The sequence below is a fragment of the Peromyscus leucopus genome, chromosome 19 (genome assembly GCF_004664715.2).
Source record: "Peromyscus leucopus breed LL Stock chromosome 19, UCI_PerLeu_2.1, whole genome shotgun sequence".
NCBI classification, from domain to species: domain Eukaryota; kingdom Metazoa; phylum Chordata; class Mammalia; order Rodentia; family Cricetidae; genus Peromyscus; species Peromyscus leucopus.
The window spans coordinates 26,446,002-26,458,751 of record NC_051079.1 but is presented as its reverse complement, the minus strand read 5'-3'; the positions used below and the strand labels follow the sequence as shown (position 1 = coordinate 26,458,751).

Sequence of the window (12,750 nt, the reverse complement as noted above, 5' to 3'; positions counted from 1 at the left end):
GGTCTCAACTTGAGATCCTGCTACATCAGGCTCCCCTGCACTGTCACACCCAGTCTGCACATATCTGGCAGGTCTTCAGATTCTATGAACTGTGCAAAGAGGAGCCTTGAAGAACCAACAGGCAAGGGCGGCCTGATCCACTGCAGACAGCCAAACCAGTCTCCTGGCAAGCAGGGACCATCTTTTCTAGAACCTCTTGGGAGTTCCTCTGGGAATTAATCACAAGAGAATATTCATTAAGACTTTTTCAGGGCATTCACCTAGACAAAGTTAAAAAGTTGTAACACCTGTCCATGTCTGGCCCTTTAATATCCCTCTCTCTAAAACACATTCCCTCATCCTTGCAAGGGCTGTGACTGTATTTTGTGCATTCACTGTTTAGCTAATTTTCTCTGTGCTCAGTCTCATGGGAAGCTGGAGGGAAATAAGGAGGCATGTGATCCAGTTCTGCTTACATAAAAGGCAAGGCTGGACAACAGGGGCCAGTAATCAGAATTAACCAATTTAATGCCTGACTTGTTTATCCCATAGAGAACATCACCTATGATGCCTCCATTGATCCCTTCAGAATATAGCTTCTTTATCCTAGGCTTCTGCAGACTGTGAAATTAAATGAACACCTTACCAACAAAGCAGAAGAATTAAAAGGGAAAGCAACTCCAAGAAGCACACACATGAATAAGGAGCAGGGCACAGCAGGTCCAGGTTCCTTTATGCCTATGGTCACGGCCACTGCCGGTGTTGGTGTGAAAAGAGCAGTTAGTGGCAAGGCACAAGAAGAGCTCAGACACACGTGTAAGGGGCGAGAAGCACAAGAAACGAACCTTCTAGAAGCAACTGCACCTTCACCATGAAGCACTAAGAATGACGAGATCAGCAAAAAGCAGGATTTGTTTGGGATTGAAAATCAACTTTGGAGAAGCATTTTCCTTTTCTTCATGGAACAATGAAGAAACCCTCCTCACCCCACATCCAGGAGGATGACTGGACTGTATAGATGTGTGAATGACCCACATAACATCAAAGGACCTGTATCTGGGCCTACAAATGAAGACTATTGAATTCTAACCAAGAAGTTGGAAGTCAAAGCCAGATAAGTAGATTACACAGCGCATAAGTATTTTCCCCAAAAAAAGGGGTAAATAGACTACTGGGGCATTGATGCCACATGTCAACTACTGTGTTCAGCCCTTCTTTTTCTTTTCGTTCTCATGACAAGTCAATAACAAAGGCGTTATTATGCTCAACTTAGAGAAAAAACAATTTAAAAGATAAGCATTTAGGAACTTTGTCTATGTGCATTCACTAAGTAAGCTTGGCATTGGAATTCAGCTCAGCTCTCACTCTCAATTATAATCTTAATCTTTACACCATTCCTCTCAAAACAACAAAAAACACACTTTGAGTTCTAATGCCCCAAAGTACAAAGGACAGGGCAGAAGGCAGAGGGAGAACCCTTTTAACTTCATGTAATTGTTGTGGGGACATTTCGTAAAGCATGGTTAGGTCACCACGGAGTAATTGGAAAATGTGAGCTCTACCCAGTCCATAAGGGCTATGAGTCATGTGCCAGCAGCCAGCAAGGAAGCAGAGCCATGGAAACTCATCATCTATCTCCATCAAAAATGCGGATCATGGATAGTTGGGCTTGATGATCTCCAGGCTCCACCCCTTCCTAAGAAGCTGTTGGCAGTGGATAGATGATAGGAGAGAGAGAAAAGAATTTTTTGAGGATGTGGCAACTGGTAGGTTTCCCGTTCTCCAGTGCATGGCCCTACACATGTGCACAGACGGACGGCACTAACTGGCTATAAAAGCAAATGACATGAAGTTAGGAGAGGATATGTTGGGTAGATATAAGGAAAGTTGGAAGGGGTAAATGGGGATTAGATACAATCATATTTCATTGTATACTTGTATGAAATGCTCAAATAAAAAATAAAGAAAAATAACATTAGGCATTAGGGACATATATTCCCAACATCCTTTTGAATCTGAAGCAGAAACCTGGATCCCAAACAGGAAATAATCCATAAATGTTCCCATTTTCACATGTGTCTAGATATTTACACCAACCAATGTCATTCATGAGGAGATATATATAAACCTAGTTCCCAGCTCACCAAACTAACCTATGTCTCCATGACAATAAGACTAACCCCAAAGGAAGGGAGGATGACCAGGCATGACTTCATGTGTAACTTTGAGTAGCTCTGACATGCCTAGGTGTCTATTCACTCTACAACATTTAGTATTCTGAGAACATACTCCTCCCTCCCTTGTTCATTGGCACTGAGATTACCGATTTGTTCAACGGACTCTTTCATGTTCTTATCCTTGCCATCTGGCAATATTAGCTGTCTAATAAGTTGCTTCAACTTGTGCATTTCTGACAAATCGTACTTTTAGTTGACTTGCGAAAACACTCATAAATAGCAAATGCTGCTTGATTAGAATAAATGAAAGTCCTTAGAGTTGCCAGCAAAAAATAGGCCTTAACTGCACATGCTATTCAGCCTAATCATTTGAAAGGCATCTGTGTTATTTTTAGAAAGAAGTCCTCACATATACCTTCTTATGTCATCTGTTATGTATATGTTCATGTATTCATTTTAATCTGGGTGGATTCTTACAAGGCAGCCTGTTTTGCAGCCATGTTACATACACCTAGATACACTTGTGTTTGAACCCTATCTCTGTTACTCAGAAGCTGTGTGAATGCGGGTTCATTCCTGAACTTCTGTTTCTTCGGTCTTTAAAATGAAAATAGGTGTAATAAGTTCTTGGTTACCTATTTTCAACTCTCAAAGAACTCCAAGCATGAAGTCAAAATGATCATATATATACACAGCAATTGTGTTCGTGTGGAAGAAAAGAATCAAAAAGGAGCTGTCTCTTACAAAACCAGGTCATTAGACCAATTTCCAGAACCCAAACAAGAAGAGAGAGATCCTGACTCTTTACCTGGTGTTGCACTGGATACTGTTGGCCACTGCTGATCAGGCCCTCCTGGACCAGCCCGTAGGATGCCAGCCTCTTCCAGGTGCACAGAGCTGAGTAAACATACAGACCCAGATAACAGTTAGACCATAAAAGCTTTTCCAACTTTCCTCCTACTCTCAGAAATTGCCTCCATTATGAAGGGAGGGCTGCAGCTAACACTCCCTGCTCATGCTTAAACTGCAAGCATTACTGCTGAGCAGTCACCTTGTAAAAGTGCAAAACCATCGCTGACTTACTGCCTGCTGCACCACAGTGATAATAACGCGTTCTGTCTTTATGGCAGTTTTGGTTTTCATTAATGCCTTGTGGTGCCCACTAAATCTAACAAAAGACCCACAAGAGGACAAATGCCATTTTAACATCTCAGTGATGACGAGGGAAGCTGCTTCTCCAAACTCCCAACCCTCTCTCAGGTTAAACACAACAATATTGTCAGCAGTAACATCAGTTTGGATACCCAACTCATTCCAAGGGGTGGGGAGGTGTGCATGCACAGCTGAGAATTGAACCCTAGGCCTCATACATGCTTGCCGAGGTGTCTATCACTGAGTTATGTCCCCAGCCCTTGCTAATTTAAACAGCATGTCACTAAGAGGACTGGCTTAAAGCTGGCTTTGAAAGTTGCTGTTTTTCTCTGTCTCCCAAGTAGTTGGAGTTATAAGCATGTGCTACCATACCTCCTGCTCAACTAACTACTTTGTTAGTTTTTCTGAAAGAAAAGTTTATTTGATATACTACAAGGAACAGAAGGATAGACAGACAGTAACAAAAGTATTGCCTGATACCAGCCCTGCTTAATTCTTAGTATTACTTCTGTTTTATTTTTTGTTTTGTTTTATGAATAGATGGTCTACCCAGCATATCCTAGGACAAGAGAAACCCAATCACAGTAATTTATAGATACACATTCAGAAGAGATTAATTCAGCATAAAACACTGCTGGGACATCATCGTCTCAGAGACTCATAGAGGCTAGTAGAGAGAAAACAAACTATCCAGGGGCAGAAAGAATACTGTGTCTATTTATGTATGTCTATAGCTAGTGTACATCAGAGCTTCAAATATATCCAGATAGAGGAAGAAGGAAAAATGGGATCCCAACTCAGTAAACTGGGAAAATCCTCCAAAGTTGGAGGACACTTTTAAATCAGACATTTGCTTATCCTCAGATTAAATTACTAAAACCTCAGTGACTGACTGAAGGAGTCACATGAGACAGAGGATCACAAGTAGAACAGGAAAGGGGATCTATGCGCCCAGCAGTCCCTTGCTCTTTCGCTCCAAACACGCTGGGTAGAAATCCACTAAGCTGTGACCTAACACCATTATCCTTCATTTCCAACCTAGAATTTTCTAAATTTTTTCTGCAAATGTTTATGTCCTTTGGGAGTTTTTGGATCTACCGGAAAATTATATGGACATAAAGATGTAACTTCCCTGCAATTGGTTCAGCTCAAAGCAGATTTAAAAAGTAAAATAAGAGTGATATGATGCTTCCGAGGTTAGACACACCAAGAAGCCAATGCACTGTGAGAAGGGGGCATTCTTTAAGTTCACAGCTCTGATATATGTTCAATTCACTACGAAGTGAAAAAGATGCAACGTCTCAGTTTCAAATTGTATTTCCTTTCTAATCTACTTAAATCTCTTAATATATTAACCGAAACTTGAACAAGAGCAAATTTGGCCATCTGTTTATGGGACAACAAAGTGGTAATTCCATTAATATTTTATTTTAAACACAATTTTTAAAAAGCTGCACCTCAGCCAGGCGGTGGTGGTGCACGCCTTTAATCTCAGAACTCAGGAGGCAGAAGCAGGTGGATCTCTGTGAGTTCAAGGACAGCCTAGTCTACAGAGTGAGTTCCAGGCCAAAACCCTGTCTAAAGAAAAAAAAAGCTGCATCTCACAGCTTTGGTACCTTTCAAGCAAAACGTTAATTCAATTGCAATGGTAAAAGCTGATACTGTAAAAAGAGCTTAATTAACCTAATGCCCAGCTCCGCAAACATCTCAGCTACAGAAAAAAGCACAGCTCAACTCTAATTAAAGTACAAACAACTCCTCTGATGCCTCATAGGAGAGCATCTGTATGAGTGTCTCTAGCTTAAAATCATGACCATGGTTCCAGCACGACATCTCAACAAGCCAGTTACCAATCTTCAGCTCTTCCCTGATTGCTCCTGATTCAGAAATAGCACCCACATAATGATCTCTGATCATTTGTAAGTTTGAGAAGGCATTAATTTATTTTAATCTAATACATGTTTAATGAGCTAAAATTATATTTTCATTAATTCTACACATACTATTCTACAAGCTTTCTCTTTAGACATTGGCCTAGGTTTGATGAAGACTCAATTAATAATTGTCCAGATATTCTGAAGGGCTTAAAGTTTGGAGTTCATTTCTTCTTCAAAGTTAAATTCTTTTGCTAATCCAATCATTAGTTTCTTGAGCCTCCCTATCTGGTTTCCAAAGACAGTCACAAATAATGAATCTTTCATTTGGCCCTATGGCATGGACACATCAGCTCTGGGAATCAGTTACTGTCAAAGAGACAAAGTAGACAAGACAAAACTATATTAAATCTGAGTCTTGAGTAATGCTATTACTCTAAGTTGATCTAAAGCAAGCTAGATTTGGTCTCCAGATATTCAATAAAGTCCTGAACGTGGCTCATCTCTAAAGAGCCCACAATATTGGTAACAATAAGAGCAAAATGATGGAGAAGACAGAAGATTCTAGCAGGGTCCAACATAAACAACAATAGCTATCATTTATGGTGATATGTTGTATACCCTAGTAAAGTTGTCTGAGGATCAGAGGACAGAGCCAGCCACTAGATTAGACATAGAGGTCAGGTAATGGCCGCACACACCTTTAATCCTAGTACTTGAGATCTCATGCCTTTGCTTGGGAAGCACACACGCCTTTTATACCAGGAAGTAATATGGAAAGGCAGAGGTATGTAAGGTGTGAGAAAACAGGAACTCACTCTCTTTAGGCTGAGGATTTTGTAGAGGTAAGCTGACTGTTCTGCTTCTCTGATCTTTCGGCTTTCACCCTAATATCCAGCTCTGATTTTTTTTTTAATGAAAACACCATCTAAGATTCGAACAATCATTTATTGTGGCTAACAGTGTGTAGTGGTCAGGATAAGATAGGAGAACAAGGAATCTGAAATAGGAAACAACGTATGTATATATATATTTATATATATATATATTTTATAAAGTAGTCAACTCTGAAAGCTTCTGACTTGTATTAATTAAACTTTTTAAGAGAGAGACAAAAACTGTAAGTGAGAGAGGATGAAGAGTGAGAATTATCACAGGAAATTTAAAATAGTTTTAAGTTGATACAAAAGTTTTTAAGCTGAGATATGCTTGTAGGAATTTTGATGAAAGTACAGAAACCTGCCGATGATTCCACATGGCATTTTCATTTCCCAGCACTCAATAAGCATTTGGCACTGATTACTTCCAATGTTTCAAGAAATAATTATGGAGACAAAAATAATTGCATTCCCCGGGTAGAGTTTTTAAAGCTTCTTAATTTAAACAGCTGCTTCTGGCCTATGAAGATACAGTTTATCTAACAGAGCCCACTTCAAGTTACTCCCAAGTGAAGGAAAGAAGGAAGGACATACATACCTGTGCATGCCTGCTCTTAGCGAGGCAGAGTAACGCCAGTCAGGGTTGGGCTGTCGGGGCTGCAAAAATAACAAAGGAAGTTTGCTGTTAACACTGCAAATCAATGTGCTCCCAGGGTAGTATTAATCGATTAGTTGTCCCTTAAATATTTTCAAGCATCCAATCAAAAAATACCAAATGGGACATTCATATGGAACGCTAAAATGAAACTCATAACACACATCACTTTTAGGAGAAAATTAAGTTACATGACCCAGACTGAATATCAAGGAAATCCATATTTAGGGTGCTGTGAGGGTCACATTTAGCTTTGTCCTGTCCAATTTAAGTCTATGTTCATAAAACACTAGAGCAATCTGTCTTATGACAGGAAAAACATTCCTCTTTTTTTACTTTCAAATGCCCCATCAAAGGCACCCCTTCAATTCTGTAGTCTAGCTATAACAATACAAGATTACACAATTTCTGCCGACCTGGCTGGACTGCAGAGGACTGCAATCTACTGCTGGCTTTGCAGACTGCAGCATGTTTGACCTGGGAAGAATGTGCCCAGTCATAACACTAGCAACTGATAACAGCCTCTTCTCCTGATGGAAGAGGGATAGTAGAGAGAAGAAAACAAACCATTGCAGTTTGACCTTGTTTTGCCACTGAAACCTTCTCATAAATCTGTACTGGCTCCCTGCTCCTCTCTCACGATTTACCTCCTCATTCATCTCTCTTCACTAGGCTCTGACTGCTTAGCAGGAAGTAGCTGAAATCCATGAAGACCCTGACTCTTTCTGCACCACCTGTGTCTCAGAAAGAAATTTTGTGTGCCCTCTGCCCACAAACTGTCATTCCAAAGTAGAACTGATAAAGAGGAGAATATGGGCACCTGAAGACTGGGTGGGGAGCTATGAACTGGTTAGAAGGTACTCAGAATCACTAGAGACAAGTCAGGCATGAATACTAAGGTACAGTTGAGTCAGAAAATGGAAGGGGTTGTAATTTGTGCTTTCCCCCGGGTTACATGATCATAAAGCTGTAGCAATGCCAACAAACTATTTCAAAGTATCAGCTAGTCTCACCCCCGCCATTCATATAGTAGTTCATGCAAAGCAATGTGAAGTATTTTCATAAACACACTTCATAAAGCCCAGAGAAGTGATGGGGACAGAATCCCAACCTTCTAACAGATTTATGGATGGCTAAGCAGGACCCAGAGAACCTAAATCAATGCCTAGAAAAGTGGTGACTCTGAATACTGCATCCAAGTCTCATCCCCCCACCACCACCCTATACAAGCTGTCACCTCATTCTCTTGTATTCTGCTGGCAAGATACACATATGTAACTGGCTTCATCCTTGGTTTTCAAATATATAACGTGCTATTATTGTTCCATATAAAGTAGCATAAATTACCCAAAGACCAAATAAAACAAGTTTCCATTTTTTACAAGTATTGTTAGAGGCAACAAAAGAGAATGTTTGTACATAATTTTATGAACCTGATAACATGACTAAAATACATCTGATTAAGTTTTCATCATCACCGTCTTCTCAGCCATTGGCAATACCAGTGTCAGCTTGTCCGTGGAGAAAATCCTTTTACAAAGATTTTGACATCTGCTGAGTAACAGTTGCTTATTTTTCTATGATTGGGTAACATTCATGATGAAAATTACTGCAACTTGATCTTTGGGATGAAATCACTAACCTCAATTTGCTGAAAGGCACAATTCTATCAGGACTGAACAGGAGACTCACTTTATTACACAATTTCACTTCCTCAACAACACATTTAATTTGTCATGTTGCTATTTTCAATAACAGTCGATCGGCAAAAACATACTTCTCAGATTCATTTGCCAGAATGATAGTTATGAGATTTCTTATGGCAATAAGATCAGACAGGGACGAAGAAAGAAAGAAAGCAATTAGTATATTTTAATTCAACATCTAATACTACACAAGGAAATAAGCACTTCTATCCGAATACTTTCCTAACCAGATGATACATTCTATGAAACTGATTGTATCTGTTTTACTCATAAAACACACAGGTATCCTCATAATATTCATAAATGCAGGGCTATATCCTTAGAATGCAGCATTGGATAGGTTTTTAAAGGTTTTGTTTTTTGTTTTGTTTTTGTGTTGTGTGTTGTGTGTGTTTTTTTTTGTGTGTGTGTGTGTGTGTGGTTTTTTTCAAGACGGGTTTCTCTGTGTAACAGCCTTGGTTGTCCTGGAACTCATTCTGTAGACCATGGTGGCCTTGAACTCAGAGAGATCTATCTGCTTCTTCCTCCCAAGTGCTGGGATCAAAAGCATGTGCCATCATGCCCAGCCTTTTAGACTATTTTTAAATAAATGAACTGTCACAGAAGTTATGATAACTATAAAGATAAATATAATTACATAAAGACACTAAATTTGCCTGATTAGTGAATATATAGTTACTTCTATGTTCCTAGATACTGATTCATCTTAAAAGAATACAAAATTGAAACTCAAAATGCATATAAATTTCATACTTTGATTTGATTCAATTTGGAAAAAGTTCAGATTGAAAGGTTGACTACCTATGTATCTGCTACAAGACACTAAGGCCTTGGACTAATTATGATTATTTACCTCAAAAATATTTTAATATTACATATCTTGGTTTTTTACATATGTTTATTCATTTGAGAGAAGGTATCATGTGACCAGGATGTCTCAAACTCACTATGCCAAAACTGGCCTTGAATTTTTTGATTCTACCAACTCTACCTGCCAACTGCTAGGATTAAGACTCAGTAGACTGAATTTCCATTGGTGAATTACTCCGGTTTAGTCTTTTAACACATTAATAGTCACAGAACTGTAGATGCAGAAAAAGTCAATTAGGTAATCCATGTGGGTGATGTAATATTACTGAAGAACAAGCACCAACTTTAGTTTCTGCTCAAATTATAGCAAAAGTTTAATTTATCCTGTTACCGAATTATTTGTGATTTATGCCATAGGGTACTTAAGCAACAAAAGGATGAATCACTTTTAAGACAGTTTAAAGTAAAACAGGTTTAAAATAGCCTGTTATTCATAAACTCACATGAATACTCAGTGAAATAAAATGCTGTCTTTTTGGCCAGACAGTGGTGATGCACACCTTTGATCCCAGCACTCAGGAGGCAGAGACAGGTGGATCTCTATGAGTTCAAGGCTAGCCTTGTCTACAGAGGGAGTTTCAGGACAGTCAGGGCTACACAAAGAAACTCTGTCTCAAAAAAAAAAACAAAAACCCAAACCAAAAACAACAACAAAACCACTGTCTTCTTACCATGCATGTTGCTGTTGAATTTGTCAATAAACTGCTCTTTCAAACTAGAAAGTATATGTAATGTCTCCTTGTTCATTCAGAATGTCTCCACAGCCAATTTTTCATAGTGCTATCTAATAGACATTGATCTAAATTGCAGTAGGCAGAGTGCTAAGGCAAGTTCGAGACCCCACACCAAATGTACATATCCTGTATAATCTCAAGACTCAGACTGTGGTGGACTTATCCTCATAATTGTGTTTAGACAGCTCAACTGTCTTTTTTTTTCCATTTAATTTTTTATTATGAAATTTTTTATTCATTCCACATACCAACCACTGATCCCCCTACCCCTCTGTCTTTTTTTAAAGAGGGATTACTCTGGTAAGACTAACCTAATTATAAGAGCCTTTTACATTCAAGTCTAGAAGTCCCAGACAGAAGTCAGAAGGATGTAAAGCATGAGAGAGACTCCACGACACAGGAGATTCTTTAAGGCCAGCCCTGAGAGCAAGTCACATGACAGGACCTAAGCAAGCCCGCTCTGAGCTGAGAGTAATGGCCCCTCCTTGGTCCCAGCAAAAAGAGATAAAGCCAGCATAGGATTCTGGCCCCAAGGAAGTGAACTCTGCCAACAATCTGAATGAATTTCCAAGTAGATTCTTCTCCAGAACCTCCAAAAGAGTACCTATCCAATGTGTTGAGGTTTTTAGCTTTATGAAAACTGAAGTAAAAAACTCAACCACATAGTGCAGGACTGTGAGACACTAAATGGATGAGATTTTAACCACTAATGCATGGTAATTGTTTACAGAGCAATAGAAAACGAATGCATTAAAGCAAAACATAACACTGAAAAGAATCATGACTATATTACACATTGGTCTTTCAGTAAATCAAAATTGGAAGGGGATAAACTTGAGGATTCTGGGTAGAAAACTTCTTTCTAAGTACAACATGTAAACTCTAAGCTACAGGGAATGAAAGGAAAATAAATTAAAATATGCATAATAAGTTCTAGTACAACAGAAAGTGTAAGGTCTGGTTATTCTAAATGCACAGTCTGCTAGTACAGCAGCTACTCTCTTACAAACCTTCCTATCTCCCTGGAGCCAGCAAGGCCGGAAAGAAGCTGGCATTTCTCTCCACTTGCAATGTCAGATATTTCTTTGCATGTGCCAAGTTCAAATTCTTGAAAAGAAAGAGCTTGCATAATTTTTAGGTTAGCAGATTTAAAACATTGCTAAAGTGTTCTCTTGACCTCTGAATTTTTATGTCACAGGTTATACTCGTCAAAATATTATATTAATCAGGTAAATTATGTTCATCTTATAATATACACGGAAACTCTGACTCAAGCGAGGTCCTGTAAAAGTCACATTTAAAAACACCTGTAAGGCCGGGTGTTGGTGGCGCACGCCTTTAATCCCAGCACTCGGAGCAGAGCAGGCGGATCTCTGTGATTCGAGCCAGCCTGGCTACCAATGAGCTCCAGGAAAGCGCAAAGCTACACAGAGAAACCCTGTCTCGAAAAACCAAAAAAAAAAAAAAAAAACACCTGTAAAACGAAACAAACTAACTAAAAAAAAAAAGCCAGGCAGAGATGGTGCACACTTTTAGTCCCAGCACTCAGGAGGCAGAGGCAGCTAGATTTCCGAGAGTTCAAGGCCAGGGTGGTCTAAAGAGTGAGTTTCAGGACAGCCAGGGCTACTCAAAGAAACCCTGTCTTGAAAAAATCAAACTAAACCAAAACAAAAAACAAATGGTTATAATAGATAATAGACTGTGATAATAGACTACAGGGGACATGGAATCAGAATGGGAGCTACTTGAAAGGAAAGGAAGAGGAGTCCAGCTGGTGGGCGGGGGGGGGGGGGGGAACCAATAAAAAGAAAGTAAGAAAATTCAGTGATGCAACCATTGTGTATGTTTACAGAAGGGGTAGGAAGAAGATGAAGGGAGGAAGAGGAAGAAGGAATGAAGGGAGGAGGAGGAGGGAAGAGGAGGAGAAGGAGGAGGAGGAAGAGGAGGAGGAGGAGGAGGAGGAGGAGGAGGAGGAGGAGGAGGAGGAGGAGGAAGGAGAAGAAGAAGAAGAAGAAGAAGAAGAAGAAGAAGAAGAAGAAGAAGAAGAAGAAGAAGAAGAAGAAGAAGAATTCCATTAAATTCTCCTAAAAGTATCTTGGTGATGGCAATTTTTCCTCAAATACTTGCAAAGTGACATCATTCTGACCTCTCATTGAAAGCAAAAATTCATAGCCAACCAGGGCAAGAATCCAGAAATGAAGCTGCTATTCTGACAGGCAGAGAGAGTGCCAATAGACAATGCATACTATGCCAAGCTGTGCCCCTGCAGTGTTCTGAGTAAGACCAGATGTCCATGTGATAGCTCATGGTGGGGTCAGAGGAAAGGGTAGGTCAAGGCCAATCAAGCCACAGAAAACATTTCTTCATCAATAAGAATATGTCTAAAGACACAGAGAAGAACTTAGCCATTGTTACTTTTGGCTCAACTGTCTCTGTGGAGAAAAAATGAGGAAGGAAGTCATTTGAAGAAAACACTGTATTATTAGACCAAGAAAAGTAAACTTTTCCCCTCAGGACAGCCCTATAGCCGATAAGAAAATGGCAACACTAAACAGCCCCACCCACTAAAAACTGGTCATCAAAGATGAAGTGCTAGAATAGAAATTCATGGTTAAAATTTCTTTGCCTTGGAGCTTGAGAGATGACTCAGTGGTTTAGAGTATTCACTGCCCTTGCAGAAGATCAGGGACCAGGACCCACATAGTGGTTCACAACTGCCTGTAAT

At 39.6% G+C, this 12,750-nt stretch overlaps 2 protein-coding genes across 6 annotated transcripts in view; both read right to left on the bottom strand.

Annotated features, from left to right (window-relative positions):
- Positions 1 to 12,750, bottom strand: part of LOC114686155 (protocadherin alpha-7) — a 206,055-nt gene that overhangs the window by 29,617 nt on the left and 163,688 nt on the right. For all 5 annotated transcript variants that reach the window (XM_037197097.1, XM_037197094.1, XM_037197098.1 and 2 more), the window contains exons 2-3: positions 6,659 to 6,717; positions 2,965 to 3,053 (exon numbers count right to left, since the gene is read on the bottom strand). In XM_037197097.1, coding sequence (XP_037052992.1) covers positions 2,965 to 3,053; positions 6,659 to 6,717 — 148 coding nt within the window. The remainder of the gene's footprint in view (positions 1 to 2,964; positions 3,054 to 6,658; positions 6,718 to 12,750) is intronic.
- Positions 6,659 to 12,750, bottom strand: part of LOC114686160 (protocadherin alpha-3-like) — a 196,369-nt gene continuing 190,277 nt past the window's right edge. Inside the window, 1 exon segment of the mRNA XM_028860808.2 lies at positions 6,659 to 6,717. The gene's annotated coding sequence lies outside the window, so the exon portion shown is untranslated.